The 25,549-nt window shown below is 40.2% G+C and overlaps 3 protein-coding genes across 3 annotated transcripts; 1 reads left to right on the forward strand and 2 right to left on the reverse strand.

The window, feature by feature from the left end:
* Positions 1-134: 134 nt before the first annotated feature.
* On the reverse strand, positions 135-7,796 carry LOC130211887 (uncharacterized protein C17orf114-like). Its single transcript, XM_056442921.1, has 3 exons — positions 7,514-7,796; positions 1,669-1,764; positions 135-1,555 (listed from the first exon to the last, which is right to left on the reverse strand). Exons 2-3 carry the CDS (start codon positions 1,751-1,753, stop codon positions 1,386-1,388), a joined length of 255 nt encoding a protein of 84 aa, XP_056298896.1. The 5' UTR covers positions 1,754-1,764; positions 7,514-7,796; the 3' UTR covers positions 135-1,385.
* A 5,904-nt stretch (positions 7,797-13,700) lies between these two features.
* Positions 13,701-19,910, reverse strand: tm4sf5 (transmembrane 4 L six family member 5). The gene is made up of 5 exons (XM_056442720.1): positions 19,585-19,910; positions 18,427-18,507; positions 17,486-17,628; positions 15,215-15,407; positions 13,701-14,185 (listed from the first exon to the last, which is right to left on the reverse strand). Exons 1-5 carry the CDS (start codon positions 19,756-19,758, stop codon positions 14,168-14,170), a joined length of 609 nt encoding a protein of 202 aa, XP_056298695.1. The 5' UTR covers positions 19,759-19,910; the 3' UTR covers positions 13,701-14,167.
* Positions 19,911-23,157: 3,247 nt separating this feature from the next.
* zgc:103586 lies at positions 23,158-25,452 on the forward strand. The gene is made up of 5 exons (XM_056442635.1): positions 23,158-23,346; positions 23,454-23,570; positions 24,180-24,291; positions 24,814-24,871; positions 24,966-25,452. Exons 1-5 carry the CDS (start codon positions 23,340-23,342, stop codon positions 25,077-25,079), a joined length of 408 nt encoding a protein of 135 aa, XP_056298610.1. The 5' UTR covers positions 23,158-23,339; the 3' UTR covers positions 25,080-25,452.
* The last annotated feature ends 97 nt before the right edge of the window (positions 25,453-25,549 follow it).

Consider the following 25,549-nt stretch of genomic DNA (forward strand, 5'->3'; position numbering starts at 1 on the left):
GTCTTGGTTAAAAAAAAGGATAAATACATGAAACATGATTGTTGAGCTCTTTTGGAGCCATGTTTTCATCTTTCTGTACATTACTGTATGTAATCCCCAAATCTAATTCTGAAAAACTTCACATTAAACAAAAACACAGGAGACATTTTTAATGTACATTTACAGTTAGTCAAGAATAAAGATACTTTGTGTTGACGTTCTATAAAGTTGTATCACAAGGATCTTTGCATCAAAGGGCAAATATTTAATTTATTTTCTTTCAGCAGATTTTTCAGTTATTCGGGATCAGAGCGTGACTTTCATATCTTTGTTTTAGGCAAATACAGAAACCTGTTCATCAGTTAAGGTTTGTTAAAACATGTATCTAATGAAACCAGGAGTTTTGTTAAAGTTATCAAATATTAAAAGGCAAATAATTGGCCTGAGAGCTGAAGCCAAACATGGACAAAATACCTAACAGAAATATTTTATTCCCTGTGCAAAGTTTGCTTAATGCTTTCAAAACAAACTAACTAGAAGGCAAAAAGAAAAAGTGTTTCGTAACTGGGGTTAGAAAGCAAACCCAGTCCTGGTTATTAATATCCCCTCATGATTAGGGCGGGGTATTGTGAATAAAGTGACAATAACGCTACCCGTGAAGTAACGACACCAATACAGCGCTTCATTTTATACCTTCAACAGTCAGTTAAAATGCCACCACTCCGAATCCAAATGTTTTAAAAGAAAACATTTTAAAGTCTACAAATTATAAAAATTTGAATTTAAACATGTCCCATTGAACGTCTTTTCTAAATCTTCAGTCCAAAAAGGAATTTATGTCGGCATCATTGGACTGGAGAAGTTTCGATACCCCTTGGTGCTGGGTTGTTACGGTAGATACCTTTTTATAAAAAACTAATACGGTATAAAGTACTCGGTCCTACTCGTGATATTCATCTCACTTTGAAAGTCAACGCCCTCGTCTTGCTTTGTGGAACACCCCGTTATCTCAACAGTGAATCCAAAATAAAAAAGTTAGTAAAAAAAAAAAAAGGAAAAAAAAGCACTTTTTGGTAGTGAATGGTGTAAGCAAGTCTTGTGTCTTCCCTCCCATCAGCATTGGGACTGTTAGGGCAGCGGATCCACTCAATCCCAATGCACAGAGATGGAAAACCAGGTCTGGTTCAGTCCGTTTCGCCCGGTCCCGTGTTGAATCGGATTAATCATGGAGAGTTCTTTGTGGGCAGTGAGCAGTGAGGGGGTTAATTGCAAACTGTGGATCCCATCTATGCTCTTCCTCCGCGGTCAGGCTCCCCGGTTTGCGCCGCAGGGTCCGAGCACGACCGGGCAACAGAACAACCAGGATGCAGGAATCCATGCATCTTCTCCGCGGCCCTGCGTCCTCCTCAGTAGGTGGCGTCCACTGCGTTGATGTTGCTGTCCAGCTGGTGTCTGAAAGACAGCCTGGCCTTGGTGGAGAAATAGATCTGGGAGCCCCGACTCAGGCCTCCTCCTGCTCCTTCGCTCCCACAGGATGTGGTGGAGCGCAGGCGGGGCTTCATCTCCTCGATGGGAACTGAGAGGGGAGGGGGGGGGGGAGAGATGGACAGAAAGTCGATCGCTATGAAATGTTTTTTTTTTTTTATTGGTCGAGAAATATAATTTCTTGGGAGTGTAGCTGCCTCTCACCTGCCGCTGGGGGGCACTGTCTGCTCTTGCAGCGCTCTTTACAGCGTCTGTAGAAGGGGAAACACTGCAGCATCTTCACACCCATGGCAGAGACGTCTGGAGAGAGAGGAGAGTGACCAGAGACACGCGTTTAAGAGAAGCAGTCAAAAACACTTCAACTAAAATACAAACAAATACCTAAAAAGTGTTCAAAGGGAAGGTAAACACATCTGAAATTGAGTTAAAAGTATGATTGGAAGCTGCCCGGTCACAGTGAGCGCATGTCCGAGGCTCCTCAGCTCATCACCAGGTTACAGTTCAATAGAATTATGATCGTGTGCACTTCAGCGACATGATGTTTTAACGTAAACAATGCAACAGCACCGAGTCCCAGCACCCTCCAGTCAGTCAGTCGCCTAATCCTGGAACAGGACGTCAATGGGCCACGGCAGCCAGACGTGTATTAAGGCCTCCCGAGTCCCGAGCACCAGACAGATTACACAGAGGTCGATTGATGCATGACTAACAGACAGACCGGTGCATATCCCAGCTGAAGCTATTGTTTTCATGTTTAAGAACCCTAAAAGCTTAAAAATAAATAAAAAATGTTCCTCTCAGCCAGCAATTGTGAGATCCGGTCTGATACACCCACTCGTTGATCTCATGCTGCAGGTATAGAACCGATCCATAGGGCAAAGGGGCGGTGCGTTTCCCAGAGGATTGCCCCTCGATCTGTGACCCCACTGAATGATAAGATAAAGCCAGGGCCGCACGCCCGCGCTGAGCTGCATTCACTGAGAGCGCGGGAGAAAGAAAAAGAAAAAAAGGGTGTTTGTTTGAGTCTAATCGGGTTAGGAAATGGGTCAGGTGAAATGGAGCACATGGGAGGGGGTGGTCTCAATCGTTTCTATTGGGTTTGAAACAGTTGTACAATAGTAAACATTTGTATGTAGGCCTACAACCTTTATTCATTCAAAGTAAGATCGTGACAAAAAGACTCAAAAGAGACGCACAACAACCACAGGGACTTAAAGACAACAACAACACTCTAAATAAGAAAACAGAACGACGTGAACAGGACTTAACGCGACCACAACATTGCAAAACTATCATAAAAAGACTGGCGAAAAAACGAAATCCAAAACTATGGCAACAAGACTAACGCCCGGTGAGAGACACCAAACGAGACTACAAACAGCACGAAGAGACTACAAAAGACCGTAAAAGGACCAAAGAGGCTGCGCGTCTCAACAGAAATGCCCAAATCAGTCTGAGAAATTAAGAAGATTTGAATAACTGACGTCCAACAGTGAACTGTGATTGCAACATGAAGGAGAACATGTGTGTGTCGGACATCTCCCCCCCCCCCCCCTTGTTTACTCCGGATTCCTCGTGCTGCTCGACTCGGGGAGGGGTTCGTGGAGACGTGACAGCTCACACATACGCACAGCGGAGACCTTTTGGTCAATAAGTGAAACGCTTTCCTTTAACGGTCTCTTTTGCATGAATTCAAGCTACTTTTTTTCTCTCTCCTCCAGTTCCTCAGCATCCAATGCACCTCCCTTCTAATTTCTCTCTCTCTCAGGTGTGGCTGTGAAATCCTATCCCATTTTACAGACAGTGAATCCATTATGCGTAAAGGTCAATGTGGAGGTTCTGCCCGTGAAACGAGAACTCGGAGTATAGCTCACATTGTGGAGATAAGAGAATGGGGACAGTGCCAGCCAACAATGCGTTTCCTTATAGTAGCATCATAGTTTGCTCCTACAATCATGCAATAGGGTATTTCAGAATTAACGCTGGCAAGCGGGCAAAGTACCACACACACAAACAATATTGAAAGTCCTGGTCAGTGGTGAGGAATTTTGGGCCAAGATCATGATTGGCTGTGGGGGTCTGGCAGCAGCTTAGGAGCCCGGAGGAGAAAAACAACCTCAGATGGCAAACTCACTCGTGCACGCCCATGCTCAGAAAAGCACAGAGACACATTGATCACAGAGAGGAGAGGGTAAAAAAAGAGGAAATAGAAAAGGAGGTGGGTCAAGAATGAAGCTCCAAGTGAGAAAAGGAGGAGGAAAAAAGTACAAAGTTGTGCCTGGAACTGCTTTCTCCCCAGCCTGCAACGTGCATAACCTGAATAATGTTGTTTTTATTGCTCAATCAGAGGCGACTCGCTGATGGGAGCTGGGAATTGCGCAAGTTTGAGGTATTTTTGTGTGTTTGTGTGCATGTGTGCGCTTGCAGGGAGATCTGTGGGGAGAGTTAAACAGCCTGGGAGCGTTGGCTGAGCACGATCCCTTCGTTCTCACTTTATTAAAACATCAGTCGGACTTTTCCCTCTTCAAATCAACCAACACAGACCACACTTCGCTTCTCGTTGGCTGTGTAAACAACGTTAAAGCGAGCAGCAGAGCACACATGCGTACAGTAATGTGATAACAATCTTGTCACAGCTCCACATTTCCCCTGAGCAAACCCCTTCTCCAGGCTCTCTGGGGTTTCATGAAAAAAGAAAAGAGCAGTCTGGTGTCACAGCCCTCAACACAAAGCCTCACACAGGCCTGCCAGGCTGGATGACGCACACACTGCTGTGTATGTGTACCTGCACAAGTGTGTGTGTGTCCATTAATAGCATACAATCCGCTTTCATTAATATTCATCACAACCAGTGAATAAAGCCTCTTTTAAGGTGTTTCTATAGAGCTCAAACCAGGACTTTATACTCAAATAGTGCTTAAATATACTTATGGTGCTTAATACTATTACTTTAGGGGCAACGGTTATATTTATTTACAATTAATTGAGAGTTTCTTTACTGGTGCAACGGTCACACACATGTTTAAATGTGTTCTATACACCCAGCTCAATATAAAGTCGTTAAAATGAGCTCCACCTAATACATAATTAGCATGCCGACATCAATGTAATAATAATATATTAGATAGAATAATATAACAATATAAAAATGAGAACGTTTTTAATGCAAAACTTTTAGGGACTGCATGAAAGTTACTGGAGTGGTGTGGGGTCAGGGATGGATTAACCAACGGGCCTACCGGGCTCAGGCCCAGGGGCCCATGAGCTCAGGGGGCCCCTGGGCCTGAGCCTCCGCGCCGCTGTGATTAACATTGTTTGTGATTGTATTGATGATATGATGATGATGCGACGACACGATGCGCCGGCTTATGTATATGCTGGCAGTAACAGCATAGGTAACAGGACCCAATCCGGATGATGAGGATGGATTGGATTGCGCCCCGGCACCAGGGGCCCATTCCCCCCTAGGGGGGGGCCCCTAAACCTCCCTCGCCCGCATTAACATTGTATTTGTATTGATGATATGATGTATGATGCGGTATTATGCCATGTATATGCTAGCTAGGCTATATCATAGTGTCATTAAGTCATTTCTGTCATGGTCATATAATTTCAGTTATATTTTGCTCAGCTCGTTGACGTTTTTGTTTTTTTATTTTTTTAAAAATATTTTTTTAAAAATTTTTTTTTTTTTATGTTGTTTTTTACTTCGGTGGGGAGGGGCGTGGGGAGGGCCGTGGCACACATGTGGGGTAGATATTATTTACTTTGTAAAAATGGCCATGTTTATTTCATGATTTCTTTGAACCTTCCTCTTAAAATAAATTGGTATGACAACCTCAATTTAAACTAAAATATATTTATGGAACTACTATTGTGTGTACATTAATAAAACACGAATAAAGCGACCCTATAGATAACAAAAAGTAATGTATTGTTATTCACGAGAAGGTAAAAAAGGGATATATATATATATATTTTTTTAGGGCTGTCAGCGTTAACGCGTTAATCTATGCGATTAATTTGGCCGCGTTAACGCACTAAAATATTTTAACGCAATTAACGCACTTTTTTCCTTTTTTTAAACCGCGGCAGTACGGTTTGACACTGTTTCCGTTTTTAAAACAATCATTTCTCCGCGAAAATAAGGAGCAGAAATCAGTTTAACTCGTGGATTAATCAGTCGGGTTTCCTCCTGCTCCTCCTTCCTCCCGTCTCCCCCTCTGATACACAGAGGAACGGAGGGGCGACGTGTCGGGTGACGCGGCGGAAAGAACTCGACACACGAAACCTTCAACGTGATTGGTCAATCCGTTTGTCTGTCAACATTTTGGGAAAAAACAACCAATGAACACTCAGTAAATCACAAAGGACCTCCCACCTCACAGGTAAGGCTCATTTAGCAGCCTGTCAGTCAGAGAACCAGAGAACACGGCGCGAGGACAATGAGGCTCATTTCAGAGCTGAGATTGTTCTGGAATGTTTGATGTATAACACGTGGGGGTGTGTCACATGCAAAAGACTTTAAACGGTGAATTTAATTTATTTTGTAAAATGTATAAAATGCCCCAGCCTCCAGAGGGTTAACGTGACATATTTGAATGTCAGTCAGTTACCAAGGCCACTGGTTCTGCTGCTGTTCAATGTTAAAGATGACAGGACCAATGGGGTCTCAATATATTTTTTTTTTTACTAATCTGATGTTTCACTGAAGAAACAATTTATCATCCACGATATTAAATACCTCGCTGGCACTGTATATGTAGGAGCCTCTTTGAAAACACAGCTCTGTGTGAAGTTTTGTCTTTAAAAGAATGAAACACTTTTAACTGTTGCCTTGGTCATTTGACCCCGATTAAATATAACCCTCCCGCCTTTGGGTCATGACCCCGATTCATCAATCACCACCCTCTTACCTTTTTATATTACTAATTTTATTTTTACCCTTTGGGTTCAAATTGACAATTAAATTAAAAAAAAAATTAAAATTTTATTATTATTTGTTTTTTTAGTGTTTAAGTGAGGCACTTTTGTTTTGTTTGTTTATTGACACAAAGAACACCGACACATTGAATTGATTGGGGTCAAATTGACTTGAAGGCTGAAAAGGGTGTAATATTGATATTGAAAAAAACAATAAGAAAGATAACTTTTAAATTTTTTTTTTTGATTTTTGTTTTTTATGTAAAAATGATAAAATGAGCCAGCCCTCAGAGGTTTTTTGAACAGTTTTCAGTTACCAAGGCCTACCAAGATAACTTTTAACTTTTAATCGCGATTAATTAATCGCAATTTCAAAATGTGCGATTAATTAGTTACTTTTTTTTAATCGATTGACAGCCCTAATTTCTTTTTCTTTTTCATTTATATATTTTTTTTCAGAAGGAAAATCTAAAAAGTAAAAATGCCCTCCCGTAGCCCATAAATTAAACTATCCCAGTTTTAGAAAACATAAAATAAAACATATTCTCCCCCTTTCCTGACCCCTTCTCTTAACGTTGACAGTCCCTAGCCTGTGGTATAAAAACCACCACTAGTTGTGTCACGTGTGTCTCATGATTAGACACACGTGACACAAATAGTGGTGTTTTTATATATATTACCAACAGGTGTGTTGATTAGACTCCAATCAACACACCTGTAGTTGACAGTTTCACATGCTAATTTCAGATGCGTGTGCATGAGGTGCAGGCCGATTAACAACCTGCTTGGGTACATATGTGAAGTGTCACAAGTGGAAACATGTCCTAATTTAAGTGTCAAGTAAAGCCTGCAGACGATATAAAGTCATATATATATATATATATACATACATATACACACATATATATATATATATAGAGCTTTTATTTTTAAAGGGTTCATTGAACTAAATCCGGCCCAATCAGGGACGCCAATTAAACCGTTAAGAGGGCAGTCGGTGGTGCATTCAGGCGAGCAGAATAAAGTTCTTCAGAAACAGAGGCACACAAGTGGAGCTCTAGAACTCCTCCACTCACATGTTCTGCATCCAGCGCATGCACCACCTTTTCATTTTCTAATGACCCACCTGGTGAGTGAGATGCACTTGAAGACGCGGAGACAGAGCAGTGGAAGGTGGTTAATTTGGAGAATTCCCAACACAGCTGTCCTCAGTTCCTCTGCGTTTTATTGTCGCCTCCTTGGTTCAAAACGTGCGTCCTCGGAGCTCCGGCGGCTCCCTTTGCGGCTCTTGTTGCGGCTGCTGCTGGCGGAATGGAAAGGCTTCCGTGGCGCGGAGCAACTGAACTTTAAATAGCTAATCCCCGGAGCATGGCGAGTGAGAGGAGGACACGCCTGCTCTCCCTCCCTCCGAGCTCCCCGATTCTCCTTTCCTCGTTTGCTTCCTCTCACCCATGCATCCACGTAACCCACGTAACGCACGCACCCACCGCCCCTCCCACACACACACACACACACACACATACAATATTCCTCCTGCATGCCTTGTTGTGTTTTGCCTTTATCTCGTTTTTCGCATATTTGTTGATACAGATAACACAAAATGTTGATCAGAAATAGCTTTAGAGTATAAATAGACACTCTTCAAGTGAGAAAGGATGAAGTCACGCGTGATAACTGATACAAAATCCCTCACTTTAATCATTATTCAAGGTGATTTGACCTTTTAAATCAACAAGGATCAATAGGACGTAATACTTGCTTTTAAAGTGTATTAATCACTGATGAAGTTATTTTCACCTGATCCATATACTGACCTCTGACCCCGTGGAGAGGTCAGAGGTCACCATCACCAGACTTTTTCCCTGGTGGTGATATTGTTTTTTTATTTTTTATAATTTCTTTGCTGTTTTTTTATTTGACTTTTTAATTGTATTTTCCTATTCAAACTGTCTTTTAAGTAGTCTGCACTACCCAGAATAATTTACAATCAGCCTGAAAATCCACTTTATGCATTGCACAGCCATTTTGATTGAAACAAATTTCTTCTCACTGCAAACGTACCTCTTCACAGAAGGGAAATCAAAGACCTGAATCAACACTTCGATCTAATCTCATGTATCTTGGCTCACATCCACCTCAGCTCATGCTAAATGTTTTAAGAAATAGCAAGAGCCCCAAAAAAACCCACAACATTCTCATTGGGAGTAAAATGATCCTTCCAAGGAATAAAGGTGCTTCCGATCCAGCACAAAAGAGTCGTGCAGAACTGGTTACAGCCTGCTGGCTGATAAGATTTTATGCAATGTCAGTACATGCAAACACTAATTGGCTGAACCTCAAAATGTTCTACGCTGAAGTTGCACCAATTGTCAGGATTTGACGTGATCTCCATGTTTTTTTGGGGCTGGGAACTAAAACACTATAGGAGGCAAAAACCTGGAGGATAAATAAAAGAAATCTGACTTTGCAAGACAGTTCTGAACAAGTAGATTCCCACATCAGCGTCTCTGTAAAGACGAGTAGATAGACAGAGTTCTTGGCCCTCTGGATGTTTTATTGCTGCTTGTTGTTAGCTTCTTGGACAGGGTTTAGGGCTCATTCAGGTGCAGCTCGCTGGTTGGACGGTATTCGTCAGAGTGGAAATTTACCCAGATGAGCTCTCAGAGTGAGTCTGCGCCGCCTGGTTGGAAATCACCGTGGAAACGGTCTGTGAAGCAGCGGGAACATTTCTGTTCTGTGACCGCGGAGAACAGTCCTGTGTCACACGTTCTCCTTGGAGATGAACATGCAAAGTAATGTAATCTGATCAAGTTGAAAGATGTGTGTCCTAGAGCACCGTTGAATAGAATATTGAATATAATTATTTATAGTGAGTAATAATTCACTCTAATTGGTGTCCATAGGCAAAAAGCATCTATCCAAGACTTTTTATCATTCAAAACCACACAGATACAAAGATTTTATATTTCAACATTCAGTGCAAGTGAAAACAAGTGATAATATGAACTGGGCTGCAGGGGGAACACACGCTAGATTTGTTATTTGGAATGAAATTATACAGATGTATAGCAGATCTTAAACAGTGTTATTTCCCCCAAAATCTCCCTTGGGACATGGGTCTCTTTTTGGATGATTGACAGCAGAGCAGCAGACTTGGACTCGAGTAGTTGAGCAGAGTTGTAGCTTTGATTTAAAATATGAAACAAGCCTAATTTAATCTTACTATTAATACGGGTGACAATTCTATTACAATTAGGACTTCTTCTTTTCCCCCCCACTCAACTTTAACCTCCCGGATGAACATTTCACAATAAGATAAATTGGGAATTACAAAAGCGTGTTGAACAACAGCCAAACATTTATGTGGAGCAAATTCCAAACATGCACTTGTGTCACGCTGTCGCAGAGAGTCAAGTGGTCCCTCCGCGGTTTTCCTCCCCTTGTAAGGTGACAAATGCCCCCTAGCAGTGTGCCAGTGGGCCCCGAGTACGATTATGAGGTAGCACAGTCACTTCCTGTGAGGAGGAGGAGGCTCCGGTATCAGAAACTGAACCTCAAGTTCAACTGGATGGCGAGTGGAAAGCGATATTGTCATTATACTGACATCATCATGTGTGAATATTTGCCCCCTTTGGTAATTGAATCCCTCGCTGCCGCTGCTCTACTGGACGAGAGACAGGAATAGCAGCGACATGCAGACGGAAACAGATCGAACGAGAGACATGTGAGGGTCAAAAGTATCCCGCACGTATTCTAAAATGACTCCGTCTGAGGGGAAAGACATCCATTTAAACCCGTAGCAAAGTCTCACAAGTAGAGGGATCCACAGGAGGTGCCACGACTTCAAAAGTGAGCTGAAGTGATTGAGAAAAAGCTGTTACAATTATTAAAATGACCCGTTTAACCTTTACAGGTCTTCAACGGTGTTTAAAGCAGAAGGAAATATATCCCCGTGACCTTTTTATACATTATCCCAATAAGGATGATGATGATGATGACGATGATGATGAGTCTCATTCAAAGTACTGTGAGGCCATGTTTTTAAGTTGCAACATTTCTAAATGTTTCTCTATTGACTGTCACTATAATAAGATAAGATAAGATAAGATAATCCTTTATTAGTCCCACAGTCGGGAAATTTCAGGATAATGTTGTCGTCTATGAAATATTAATATTAAATCTTTTTCATCATTTCACGACCCTTCAGATTTGTATTGTGACGCCTTGTAGGGTCCAGACTCCCAGGTGGAAAAGCCCCTGGTTTAAATCATTTTAGGAGTTAAGGATGATACATTTTATGTGGAAGTTAATGATCTTACATTGCATGAGAAAGATATATAAGTGCAGTGTGCAGGAGCTTGAAATAAATATATTAATAACTCAAACTTGCAGTGGTTTATTCTAAATGTTTAAAAGAAAATCTATTTGGTTCATATCTTGTTGAAAAATATACACGCAGGACATTATGTTCATTTGCCTAAAATCTCTAGCCACCCAGTAACTCGTTTGCCCTGAAAAGTATTTCAAAATGAGGTAATTAGATTGAAAACACACACGAGTCATTGCCGACTCAAACCAGTCGGCTCCTCCCACAGCGTGAGTGTTTACTGGTCCCCAGCAGCCCACAACCAGACATTCCCACACCCGTGTTGTTGATGTTCTGTTGGTGCTGGCATGCCTCTGTGGAGCCGGGACCGGCGCCGACGGGCGGAGCTCGGTGACCGCTGGCTCCAGCCTCCTTTTATTCTCCTCGGCTCGCTCCTCCTGTACATTATCCCGATATATGCTTCTTTACCGTGCACGCTTTTTACATTTGCCCATTGCACAGACTGTACTATTTATATCACTTTGCACACATTGTAATTATCTGTATAATATCTGTATACACCCTGTGAACATGTTCTCCCTATGTGTATTGTTTTTCTGCTGTGATTTGTGTTTGTATGTTTGTGAGTTAAGTTAAGTGTATAAGCTACGGGATGACCTAAATTTCCCTCGGGATTAATAAAGTATCCATCTATCTATCTATCTATCTGTCATTTATTGTTCCCGAAGTGCGCAGACGAAGAGGCCTAATGGTTGTAGCCTAAATGCCATGGAGATCAGCTGATAATGCAGAGTGTCGTAAACGGACAATTTGAGGGCAAAGGTCAGACGTGGCAAAATAAAGTCACATACGATGTCTGGCTTTAAAAAGAAAAGGATGCCTTTACAAAAAAAACATGTTCTTTCAGATGTTTTGGTCATTTTAATTTGTTTTAGAAATGAACAGTAGTTTGATTATTTACAGTTCATCGAGTCAAATTATTTTGTTTTTGCTTGCTGTCTGTTTGTATATATATATATATATATATATATATTAAAAACCACTAAATCATCAATACATAAACATACAACCTAAAACATTTGAATATACAGTATGTAGCACATGATTCAGGGCTTAACTCTTAAGTTTTGACCTAGTTAATGCAGATTTTGGGGTTCTTTGTGCACGAGTTGATTTAACCTGCTGGATTTAAACCTTTCATGCAGAGCAGAGCTCACACATTTGGTGAAATACTTCTCCTCACTTCGAGCCTTCACGCTGCCGTTTAAGTAGTGATACAAAAAAACAAAAAGTGACGCAATGTCTTGTTGGTAATGTGGGGTTGCAGTGTAAAATATCACGTTTCAGTGTTATGTGATGATATGGTGCCAGAAACACAGACAGGTGCTGTCAGCATCTTTAAGCAATTGTTACCTAAGCAGAACTCACAGTCAGTTCAACTAAAATGATGACCTGGCAAAGAAGCTCAATCTTCATAAAATGTCATTTCCACTTGGTTGAATATCAGTGCAGAGTCGATGTATTGTTGCATCACATATGCAACACCAAGACGCTTTAACAGGGATATTAAAGTCAAATTGGAATATCAACAAAAAGGTAAGTAAAAGGTACAAATGTAGCTTTTAATTAAAACTGATTGATTTTGGACCAAGATGTAAATAAGCTTGCAAACCTGCTGAATGTGCCTGACTGTCTACTTTGTGGCTCGGCTTAGGTCACTCATACTGTGGCGGAGTAATTATTGGGTGGTGGACTCTGCTGAATTATCACTTACGTACATGTGTGAGTCTTGCCAGCATGACTGCTGCTTTTAAACGAGGCTGCGGTTGTTGTGCCGAGGAGATGTCAACACATGAGAAAACAGAAACAGGAGCACCATTGTAGAAATGTTAGTTCCACTAAAAGTTGTTTTTCTGAAGTTGCACAGATTGATGATTTGTGATATTGTCCTGCTCGGTCCAAATGCTGCTCTCATTAGTCCGGCCCACGCCGGCCAGTTCTGCTTCATGTCCTCTTATTTTTTTCACCTCTTTGTTTTTGTCAGTCAAGCTTGAAAAGCAGGGAGGAGGGGCTTAATTTTGGGTACATTGCTAAATAATGGCCTCACCACAGGGCGGATGTAATTTAGTGCTTGAATAACCGTCTTTTTGACCTGTTGTCGTTCCCTCTCTCCGTCTCTCTCGTCTCCCTCTGTGCATGCATGGCCTCGCATCAGTTTGAGTCCAATGCGTCATTAAACACCACTTTATGTTGCTCTCCGGATTCTTCAAGTGGCCACGGCTTGCATGAGAAGTGGCTGAGAATGGGCCCCCTTCCTGTTTTTCCTCCTTTTGTCCCGCCATTCTTTTATTCCAAATTCTTCTCACTGATGCTCCTTCCTTGCTTTGTGCTGCGCGTTATATAAGAGAGCTGCTCGACACCAGCCAATCAGTTAAGATGGCCACCTTATTTTCACAGCGACACAATTTCCCTCTCACCCTCCTGGAAGTATACGTGCACACACAGGAACTTGAAATCTGCGAGACATTGAATGGTGAAGAAGCCAAAGTACACAGAAAAGCTGACATGCATAATTGTGATGCACCTGGCTGCACACAGAGACCTCACCTCTTTTATCTGCACTGCCATGGAGACGTATACTAGCTTTAGCTTTGGGTTGATTGGCGTCTATATTTACCTCTGTGCAGCTCTGCAACAAGCTTTTAACTTAAAAGTTAGGTAACAATCACCACGAAGGAGCTCCGTGACAGCGAAAGATTATGAGCTTAACCTGCAACTTCAGTATGCTAAAAGGCTGTGTGCTGTTTAGGCAGCTGCAGTGTTCACATTGTCCACAGGGGGGCATTCTGACCTTTGACCTGGTCTCAGAGCACAATAATCCTGTTAGATCTGGCTGTCTGGCAATGAGGTGAGTAATTGACAGAGATATTAACAGTGAGTCTGAAGACGTTTTTCCACTGGATGATCAGAGTTATAGATTTACATAGTTGGTGCACAGGGTTCTGTATTTATTAGAGGGTTTTTGGGGAGGGAAGCAAAGCTCAAATAAAAACGGATCAGGAGAATAAGCTTATTTATGTTGATATTCACAGATGACTGATGTCACGTTCACCTGATATGCAGCACAGCCCAAGTAGAGGCACATTTGAGAAAGGCGAATAATTATTTACAATTATACTTTGATCAATATGTTCCATGTGGGATCTTCAGTTCTGAAATTACTTATAAATGACTTCAATTATATGTTCAACCAGAAAAAGGCGAGGCAATTCACGGAAACCACCAGCTAGAATACAATTCAAACAAAATGGAGTGAGGGTTTTGACATTAATACAAAATAGCCATAAGACACAGACTTGATTCACAAAAGAAAACCCCATCTCAAATAATTAAATGTAGAAATGCGTCCCGGCCGTACGACGGCGGGTTACAGGCAGGTCATCTTCTTCCCTTTCACAAGCCACCGTCATCCTGCAACAGCACAAAAGTCGCATGTTTATTTCACATTTTGGGACAGGAAGCTCTGAGATGACTGACCGAGCTGTTAATAAAGGTGAGCGCCATGTTAATGTGTCGATATTCGTTGTGACGTCGGCATTTTCCTGGGAAATGTTACAAATATAGTGCAATGATGTTTGTGTTTGTGAGAACAAATGCAAGTCAGCAAAAACATTCTGAGCCGTCCTCACTATATGTTCCGCCGTGTTCTAAATCTGAGTTTAATGCTCAACCTGTGTAGATAGTTATGTTCAAAAAGACACGGAAACGAGAAATGATCTTTGACTTTTCCCAGTTTTGCTGCCACGCTGCCAGTTTACTTATTATACATTCATAGATCAGTCGCTATATTGCTGAATTTTTAGTGAACCTTTCAACTATTTTATCCTGAAAGTGCAAAATCGGTCTTGCCAAGAGTTTTTTATGACTATGTTAGCAAAGACTTGGGGAAAAGTTATCCTGGCTTTATTATAAAAGAAAATCCTTGAAAAGAAAAGATCACTATTTTGGGTAATATGCTTCATCACTTCCTTGATTGATACCACTCTTGCGTATGAATTGAGCATTTTAAGATTAGCCTAGCACAAATACTGGAAACAAGAAGAAACAGCTCGTCTGACTCTGTCCAAAGCAAACAAAATATACTGACTGATCAGCACTTTATAGCTTCTTTTACTTTCCACACTAAAGTTTAAAAACATCCCACTCCATCAACACGGGATCAAAACTACAACACATTTTCTGTTTTCTTGTTTTACATCAGTGGCAGACTTCATACAGATCCAGAACTGCCATCAAAACACCACTAAGAGTAGCTGTCTAACAACTCTCTTGTTTGATTAAATAGTTTCACATTTTATCGCTTCCCTCTAAATCCTCCGTGCAGCTTTCACGACCTCCTGGACTTTTTCAAATACTCATTTCAAAGATACCTATGCATCCTCTCCTGACTCGTGTGTACTTTTTCTTTTACGTCTGGAGTTTCAGGACTTGTTCACCTACATCTTTGCTTTCGCGACAGTCCCCACAGATGCATCCCAGGCAGCCGTTGACCACCTGGAGGCCGCAGAGCACCAGCTGCACCACCCCCACGCCCAGCAGGATGGAGAACAGCACCACGTGCCACATCACCGCGTTGAGCGGATACTCGCATATTGTCCACAGGGTCTGGTTTACAAGGTAGCTGGCATTGCCGCTGTGAGGGGGAAGAGCAGGAGAGCGTGAGCACTGTGCAAGACACACACACACACACACACACAAACACAAACAATATTTGTGAGGCCGGCCGAGTTTGGGGTGCAGGAGGAAAAAGGGTGATGACTGAGTCGAGGAAAAATGTGTCAGTGAGAAGGTCAATGGAACAAGTGAGGAGTGGAGAAAGAAAGCTCATGGAAAATAGAAAGAGAGGAATTAGGAAAGAAGTTCTTGTCGAAATATGAATGTTTTTGTTTGAGAAAAGTAATCAACTGATTACAAACAGGCTGACCAGCACTGTTAAACGTCCCAGATTAACACGCTATTCCTTATTTCTGCAAAATACTAAGTTTAAACAGGACATATTATGAGGGCATTTGTTACTTTGGCGTGAACAAGGCTAGCAGTTTCCCTCTTTTTCAGTCATTATGCTAAGCTATTGACAATAAGGTGTTTAAAATAGACATTGTTCTGTCACATTATTGATATTTTAAGAAGAAATAATTCCAATATTATACAAACTGATAACACTGATATTTATGTTACTAAACAAACAATTATTTTCTATTATCTATTCATCTAAAATATTCAGATTGCTAGTTTAGCCGGACAAACAGCTCAAAACTTAGACATTTCATTTACAAGGATATGAATTTGAAGAAAGGAGCAAATCCTCACATTTGAGAAGCATGACACATGACATTGTTTGTCATCCTTCACTTTCTGTAGAACGATAAGTCTGTCAATTGACAAATAATTGTTGTCCGATTGGAAATATTTGAATATTAACGCTAATGCTGGTTCATGGTGAATTGTGTAACAGACAGTTGAACGACAGAGAAACAGGAATTGCCAAAAAAAAGAAGAAAAAGGGTGATTGAGGTTTGCTGACGGAAGGACAATCATTAATATCCCACCATGCATTGTTGGTTCTCTCCCTTTTAACCATTGGTGCACTTTAAATTGCTGTTGTCATGACCAGCAATAGCCTACATATTAACAACATGTTCATATTTATTAACTATTGTCCCAGTCACCTGATGAGTCTCTCACGTGAGTCAGTGAGTAAAATGCTTTAGTGTTGTGTTATCTTCACAATGTTGTCGCTCGGAGACTAATATATCTCCTGAAAAAGCCAAGAACCCTACTATTTTTGCGTACCATGAACAACAATCAAGATAAAAGATTTGAATGTTTTACATTCTTGTTTTTTCACGTTTGACATGAAGACGAGGACAAGACTAAGGAGGAAGAGTTTGTCACAGTTTTGCTCCACGCCTTCCTTTTTGTAGTAGTTGTTTTCATCCTGTCACTCACTATCATCATGTCATTCCAGATCCTGCTTCCCATCTCGTCAATCCGACTCCCTTCACCTGGTCCTCACGCCCTTCTCACCTGCAGCCCATCCCCTCATTAGTCCCTCACTTCCACTTGTCCTCTGCCAGATTGTAATGTCACGACGGGATTAGGGTGGACCCAAATGCAGGAGACAGATAATTCAAATAAAGAATATTTACTGAAAGCGTTTGTCAAGATCGGAACAGACAGAATAATCAAACTATGGAACGCTTGAGGGCTTGGTGGGAAAAACACAAGACAATCTGGCAGAGGACAAGTGGAAGTGAGGGAGCTAAATAGTGAGGGACTAATGAGGGGATGGGCTGCAGGTGAGAAGGGCGTGAGGACCAGGTGAAGAGAATGAGGGACTAACGAGGGAGTGATCAGAGGCAGGTGAGGGGAGTTGGACTGACGAGATGGGAAGCAGGATCTGGAATGACGTGATAGTCAGTGAGACAGGATGAAAACGACTAATACAAAAAGGAAGGCATGGAGCAAAACTGTTACAGAGTTGCTGCTGCATCTGAATTCCCAGACTCATCAATAGCACAGAATAATCAGAGTGATGGTCCGGCCTGCCACCTACTGGAGTTTAAACAATATTGCATTTGTTATCTTTATAATCGAGCACCGAAAATCCTCTGCTGCTCTCATAAAGATAATAACTGATGGAAATAGCAGATATTCAGTGTCTTTAAAAAACAGTCCATTTAAGTGTGTGACGATGGGAGGAACACTCACGTGCCGAGGTTCTCAAAGGGGTATTTCCATGCGCCACCGGCCACCATACACTTGGGTCCGATAGCCAGACCAGCAGAGGACACGCTGGTGCAGTAGATCGCTCCAACCAGGCCGAACGCAGAGGAGAACACAGAGTTCAGCATCTAAAGGAGAGATAGCAACACGTTGTTTACGTGACATTTGTGAATTACTGGCTCTAATCGCAGGTTTCCTCTTCAGGGCTATTTAAAAAAAATGTTTTAGGGTATTTATTTTCTCCTCTGTCAATGTTTCTATCGAGTGGGCCTCCATTGCCCTTTGATAATTAATGTGACCACACACAGTCGACATGATTTATGACAGACAACACACACTCCCGGCAGCCTGGTTTTAGTAAGTGGAAAGATTTTATCTTGTCATTGAATAAGACGCAGCAGGTGTCTATATTAAATACAATCCAGTGGTGGAAAGAGTAGATTTTGTTATGATATTTTAAAGGTGAGATGGTAGTTTATTTGGGCTCACTCAGCACTTATCTCATGTATAAAAGACTATAAACATGTTTAAAATAACCAAGAAATAAAATTAATAGTTTGACACTATAAGGCTCTACTGACTGCTATATTAAAAACTATTTAAACAACGATGAGGAGTGCAAAATTACACATAAAATACACGAATGAGGTTAAATTACACAACTTTTCTTGACTGAAAAAGCCTCCTTAATAAGTGTTCTTAGCTTCTTTATAAGTTAATACTTTTCATGACCCTACTTCTGTGAAATATACAAAAAAGTATTGACTTTGAATAGTAATTCACATTAGTGTGAATACGATCGTATGATAGCGTGATGGTGTTTATAAAATACAGTTAATACATGAGTCTCTCCCCCCCCCCCTCCTCCCCATCATTGCAGCCACACTGGCGCATACGTGTAAATCTTCCAAATGACATATGCTCACCCGGCAGCGGTTGCCACAGCAACCATTTCCGCAGCAACCCTTGCCCCCGGCCCTGATAGCCGAGCAGCTCGGGCACAGCATCTGAAGAGCAAAGAAAGAAAGAAAACATTCATCAAGCGTGACATTCGGGGCACAAATAGTGTTTGAGTATACTTGAAATGCAAAAGTTACTCCAGAGCCGAGTCATTGTACAGCTCCACATTCACACGTGTCCATATATGCGCGTCTCTATTTATGTTCCCTTATCTCCTCGAGCAAATATTTGTGAAAGCTGAATCGATGGTTTTATGTAAAAGAAACCAGCTTCAACTTCCTGGTCCATGTTCCAAGCTGTAATGTCCCGGCTATAAAGACGTGTCCTTTCCCCACGACTCAAAGGTTTCTCTGTTCCTTTCATGACATCAAATATTTATGGTAATATTTATTGACTGCTATCAGCTTTTTTTTAAACGTTGAGATAATGTTGGTGGAAAGTTGCAGAATAAGATCTGCTGTGTGTTGGTTTCAGTGGGTGTTTCAATATCTTAAAGGTGTCAAAGATAACCTAAATAGTATAACATGTACACCACAGTGTACATATATAAGGTACACCAAGTACAGTGTGTCGTGGTTTTATCTTGGACCTCCTCAAGGGGAGACAATACTTATACATATTGGGTGGTTTTATCTTGTGTCGAGTACATTTTATCTGAAAGATAAATGTAGTGTCGTCAATTGTAGTGGATTGGCCATATCACATGACTTTAAATGGAAATACTGAAGTGAAAATACCGTAAAACTGTGCCTGATAATGTACTTTGTTTTTTAAATATCTTAAAACAGAATATTGCATACGTTGGGTATATTATAATATTGTAAGGCTTTTTTATATACCAGTGTTATATATTTACCGGGAAGAACGGAATTTGGGTATCAAAGGATTATAGTCCAAGTAGAGTCAATTGGGAAGAATAATAAGAAATAAACGAAATAAATACAATTATTGTTAAACTACAAATGAAAATAAAGTGACGAAACAAAAAGATCCCCTAAAAGTAATAATACTTAATAAAAGCGGCATTATATTTTACAGGTTTACACAGAGCCGAGTCAATGACTATGAAAATCCAATAAAACATCAAACCTGTGTAAATACAGAGATCACAATCGTGTACTCACGAAGAGGCCTCCTCCGATGAGCCCCCCCATGAGCCAGACCTGGAGGGAGATCTGATCGTTATCCAGACTCTCCCCATTGGGGAAGAACAGCAGCAGGTTGGCGATCATGCAGATGAACGCCGTGGGCAGCAGGATCAGACCCACCAGGCGGGCACACTTCCCCGTACAACACATGGTTTCACCTTCTTTCTTTTTTAAAAATGTCTTTTTTCTTAATCTCACTTCGAGTACTTTTTCCTCCCAAAGTCGGACGGAATGCGGACGGAACAAATAGAAGGAGGCAAATGAGAGAGAGAGAGAAGCTCACCGCTGTCCCATTGGGAAAGTCAAACACGGCGGTGACGGTTATAACAGGAAGCAGAGAGGGAACAAAGGCCAAGTGGTGTGGCAATCTGATGTCAGACCTGAGTACCTTCTAATGAGTCAAAATACACATCAAGAACACATTATATTAACACACGTACCCTTTTAAGGTATTTGCAATTAATTATTTACATTTTCTATTCATGTTTTCTACTTTAAATTCACAAATCAGAGGGCAATACTCCTTTTTACACTACATTTGATGTCAGATATAGTTACATTAAATACAAAACACATGATGACTTGTTATGGATGGGGACCACACTACAAGTGTCAAGGTGCAAGGAAGGACACACATTGAGAGGTACCCCTCTCCTTCCTGTGTGTGTTCAGGGGGTTCGACGCCCTTTGTGATGATATCAGTCTGTTTGTTATATTTATGGCCTACAGTAAACACAAAAGTGGGATAGGCCTGCAATAAAAGCAAGTCATGCCAACCAGAGATACAAAATCTGACTCACTCGACCAGAATGAGGTTTAAATTGATAAGTGTGTGTGTGTGTGGTTAATTTAAAGCATCACAGACATGAATATTAAAATGTCCTCTCCTTTGGAGAATTTAGAGATCAGTTATTTAATGACCTATTTTTAGTTGTTAATAAATGCATTTTAAAATTGTATATATATATATATTTATTTATGTATTTATCTCAGGGTTATATGTGTGTACTTGACCTTTCGTATGTTCTAGAGAGTTGTTGGTTGTAGAGTAATGCTTTAATAACAAACAAATACTTCCATGAAACTAACACATCTTCTGATGGTTTGATTTTTTTTATTTTATCTTAGTGTCAGCAGAAACTGCCCGTCTCGTTTTCAGTGTTTGAATTGAGTATGAAACAATACAAGAGAATAATAATGAACATGTTAATATTTGTGAAGGTATTTGTTCCCTGCAATGTGATTAATGGGACGACCCAGACATGAACTAGATGAGGTGCAGAATCTGAAAAATAATATTGTTTAAAGCACACCACATTGTTTTTTACTTTCCCTCTACTTTCACAACATGTAACAACAGCAAGTGACTCCACTGTGGGAGAATACCAGTGTATATGTTAGCTCTTTAGCCCCACCTACAGGCCGCCTAGTGACATTACCTGTGGGAGAAGCCAGAAACAAATGAGAAACAATAGAATACAAGTGTATTTATTTACAACCTGTAACATGTAATCCTACCTGTGACGCCATCATGTGATCATGTTCTGTCATATCACAATTCATAGTATGAAGATTATTTACTTAAGGTCTGATTAGATTTTGTGTATTTTATTATTTCTGTAAAACCTAAAAAAGTTCTCTATAATATCTTTCTGAAATGACCATAAATGTGCGTTGAGTCAGTTTGGGGATAAAACCAAAAAAGTAAATAATCATAATTATTAGCAATATATATAATACAAAATATAATATTACTTTTTTCTAATTATTATTATTATTATTATTATTAGTGTATTGATAATAATAACCTTTAAAACAAAAAACAAACAAATTACTTTTTCTTTTCTTTTTTAATCATTTTCTTTTAAGTTTTTACAAGTTACACCAGTCAACCAAAAACAACAATGAATAAATAAAAATGACATAACAGCATGACAACCAACTATACGAACAATCAGACAAGGACAAAAATAAAAACACAAACATAAATCATTCCTTTTTTAATGTAAACAGATATTATACACAACAACTATGTAATTAATGTGACTATTTGAATCTTCTTTTTTAAATCTTCCTCCTCTGTTGCAGTCCTAGTAGAAAGGGCTGTCCTCTGGTACGGTCACCTTTGATCAATCAATCAATCAATCAATCAAACTTTTATTACAGACTCAAGGTCCAGATAGGACAACATATTAAAATAGAATAAAATACATACAAAACCACAAGTAAAAAACAAAGAACTGCACATGCTTTATAAATAAACAGCTGTACCAGTGTCTCAATTCAATTTTATTTTTCCCACAGCTGGGACTGGTAGTGCATTGTTGAATTTTATATTTGATTATGATGATCTCATTTTCTGAGTCATCAACCCGCCAGATACATTTGTTCATTTGAAACCTCTTTGAATGTATCGACTCCTGCAGCCACACACATCTCACCTGTCCACCTCGGGGTCAGTGTCCCCCTTCATTAACGCGATACGTGCCGTCCTTCAACAATCCTGCAATGAGACATTGCTCAGGTGTTGTGTATTCCGGACTGCCCTCAGCGACCTAACATTCCCAACTACCTGTTGGCTTTGCTATCGCTGCTGATATCCTTGGTGACACAGCGATGCAGAGATGATTCCCAGAGGCTTCAAAGCCCGTCCGCTCCGTTTGATAAGATATTATCTCTATACTGCTGGATACCGGCAGGTAAGGATGAAACATATCCCAGATTCTGTGATTTACAGATACAGAATGTTTTGTGATTTAGACCTTTGTGATTGTTTTCCTCCCGGCCGGACTCTGCAAAGGCCTGATGTGTTGTTGATGAGTCAACAAGGGGAGACTTTAATGGGAATGTGTGAGGCATGATGGAAGGATGCAGCAACGGTTAATGTAATTATATACAAACAAAGATATTTCACTGAATTTGATATTGATCTTATCATGTACAGTTATGAGAGAGTCTGTTTTTCTATATTGCTAGAAGTAACAATTATTTTCATTATCGAACATTTTATCAATTATGTTCTTGATTTTTATTTTATTTGTTTGACCTATATACAATATAAATAATGCTCAGCACAATTTTCGATATAGGCAGATATTAAGTTATAGATTATGTTATCAAACTGCTTGTTTTGTACGACCAATTTAGGTTAATATCACAAAAGAAAAGAAAAAACATGAAACTTCAAATTAAGAAATAAATCAATATACCATTTAGTTACCAATTAGGCCTAATATAGTCATCTCAGCAATTTTGAGTTTACTTCTGAACTGTGTTTTGTTACATTTCTTTGTCATTAAGTGTTTTTCCAACAAATTACAGTTTGTCTTATTTGTTTATGATAGCATTTGTTTTTGCAGGAATTTAAATATAGCTTAATTTTATTTTGTTTGTTCATTTCTTTGAACTTTTATTCGATATCCTGTTTTTCTCGCGAGATTACGCGGACAAAAATCGTGTGACACATGTGTGTCACGCCACATCAAATCCACAGCTCTCCTCCCAAACTGATCAATGACGCTCCGTTCGGCCAGCCAATGAGGTGAAGGTAATCAATGCGCGTGCTGCGGTCGTTAACCGCGTCGTTTTTTGCTTCCTGTTGACAAACCTGCCGGGTTGAATACAGTTTGATTTATAAACATTAACATACAGACATTTGTTTCCCAGCTGTAAAAGAGGATTTAACTTTAATCCAGCACTTTAATCCAACAAGCGAAAACTCCTCATCTGCAATGGAAGGCAAGTATTCAACATCCTGGTCATCTGCACGTGACAAATAATTCATCTCGTCATACATGCCGGCTCACCTCGTCCCGGTAACCGCCGGTGGTCTCTGTCCTGCTCAGATAAAGTCAAAGAGCTCGTGTCAAAGTGTCTGCAGGCCCGGGACATGGCCTACTGTCCGTACAGCCGGTTCCCCGTCGGTGCCGCCATATTAACAGCAGATGGCGCTATAATCACAGGTAACAAGCCAACAGGTGTGCGGCATCCATTCTAAATGCTCCATTCAAGACTAACCGAAATCTGGAAAAGAGATATTACACATTTACTCAAATACTTGGAATAATTTTGATGCAGGCTTTATACTTATATTTGAATATTATATTTTTTAATTGTAGTTTTGCTAAAAAAACCATTTGTTGTTGTTATTCTGCTCCCTATCTGATCTCATCTCACAATAGCCTACGATTCTGTGAATTTAATTATCATTTATTAAATTAGATTACCCCAAAGCTTATGGACCAGCTACCGCAGTAAAAAGCTGATAGGCACACACATGCATCGGTAATAATAATAATATTACAACAATACATTATGAGTGTGATGCATGATATGTATTTTTTAAACTTTTAAATCAAGCATATCTTATTCATAAAACTTTTTTATAGGACTTCAAGATGAAAACAAGAAAGAGCGGAATAGAGTAAAGGTTACAAATATAAAAAGCAAAGGGAATTAAGTTTTAAAATGTATTTAATGACAAAAAGGCCCAAATAAACTAAAGGATCTCAACACTTGTGAAAAGAGTCTTCAGTATGTGTGTGTGTGTGTGTGTGTGTGTGTGTTTTCAGGCTGTAATGTGGAGAATGTCTCCTACGGGCTGACGGTGTGCGCTGAGCGGACGGCCGTCCAGCGGGCCGTGGTGGAAGGACACAGACAGTTCACTGCCATTGCTGTGACATGGTGGGAATAAGGCTTAAGCTTTATGTACAGCTTTTATAAGCTTCGCAGTTATGTCTTGTCAAATAATGTAAAAGACGGCTTCCACACCTTCAGGATATATTGTTGTGAGTTTTGTTTTCTAAAACAAATCTGTTCCATCTTATTAGTAGAAAGCATTTTCGTTGAGCAATCTCCTAAAACATGGAGACTTCCTGTTTAGTCGTTTTAGCTGCAACCGTGTCAAAGCAATCAGATATTTACAAATTACGGTCTGGCTGGAAGTTTATTTTATATTGTTTACTCTACGTCATACCAGAAATGACCCCGTACTGAATTGTGCCAGAATAAGTGCGATGGGGATCCTTCGCTGATGCCACATTGATCAATTTGGGAGAAATGGATTCAGATACTTTGCTGAGTTTGCTTTAGAGTAAGGGAGTCTGTGTAATTTAAGTAATCTAGAAGTACTCAACATAACTTCCTCTGATACTGCAACAAATGTACAGCACATGTTCGGATGCATTTATCCTCTCTTCTGTGCAGTGATATCAAAGACCGTTTTGTTGGGCCATGCGGAGCATGTCGACAGGTTCTTATGGAGGTGAGGCATCTCTCTTATGACCAGCACAGATCATCAAGGAATACTCTGCTTCACTACTGTGCATCTCTTTCTCTCTCTCTCTCTTTTACTACAGTTTGGATCAGACTGGATCGTATACTTGACCAAGCCGGACGGATCTTACAAAGAAACCAGCCTCAGTGAACTGTTGCCTCTCCCCTTTTCTCCGGCCCACCTCGCGAAGAACTGATGAAACCTCAGCATCCTCTTCAGACGTCACTTTTTTTCAGACGTCACTCTTTTTTTTCTCCAGCTGCAGTGTCTCTTAACCCTCCTGTCACCTTTAGGGTCAATTTGACCCCATTCAATGTTTAACGTCGGTGTTCTTTGGGGTCAATTTGACCCCAGGCTGTTTTTCACTGTGTCAAACATATAATAAATATCAACTTAAACTTGGGAAACAATATTAATTATAATAATTTTCTGGAGGTTTTAATTGCTGGGGTCAAATTGACCCCGAGGGTAAAATATGTTAGTAAATGTGAAGGTAACAGGAGGGTTACATTATGTTACAGCAACACTACAAATTAAGAAATAAATAAAATATTTTTTTCTCCCTTCAACATGTCTGATTATTATTGAAACTGTATTATTTATACTGTATTATTTATAATGTATTATTAATTATTATGATAACAGGCTTTACTGGAGAGATCTCTC

Source organism: Pseudoliparis swirei, chromosome 21, assembly GCF_029220125.1.
Source record: "Pseudoliparis swirei isolate HS2019 ecotype Mariana Trench chromosome 21, NWPU_hadal_v1, whole genome shotgun sequence".
Classification (NCBI taxonomy): domain Eukaryota; kingdom Metazoa; phylum Chordata; class Actinopteri; order Perciformes; family Liparidae; genus Pseudoliparis; species Pseudoliparis swirei.

Coding starts and splice junctions, on each gene's coding strand:
- LOC130211887 (XM_056442921.1), bottom strand. CDS start 1,753: ATGGGTGTGAAGATGCTGCAGTGTTTCCCCTTCTACAGACGCTGTAAA. Junction 1,556..1,668: donor ACAGTGCCCCCCAGCGGCAG/GTGAGAGGCAGC, acceptor CTCCCCTCTCAG/TTCCCATCGAGGAGATGAAG.
- tm4sf5 (XM_056442720.1), bottom strand. CDS start 19,758: ATGTGTTGTACGGGGAAGTGTGCCCGCCTGGTGGGTCTGATCCTGCTG. Junction 17,629..18,426: donor GCTGTGGCAACCGCTGCCGG/GTGAGCATATGT, acceptor TCTCTCCTTTAG/ATGCTGAACTCTGTGTTCTC. Junction 15,408..17,485: donor CCCTTTGAGAACCTCGGCAC/GTGAGTGTTCCT, acceptor TCCCCCTCACAG/CGGCAATGCCAGCTACCTTG.
- zgc:103586 (XM_056442635.1), top strand. Junction 23,571..24,179: donor AGATGGCGCTATAATCACAG/GTAACAAGCCAA, acceptor GTGTGTTTTCAG/GCTGTAATGTGGAGAATGTC. Junction 24,292..24,813: donor ACTGCCATTGCTGTGACATG/GTGGGAATAAGG, acceptor TCTTCTGTGCAG/TGATATCAAAGACCGTTTTG.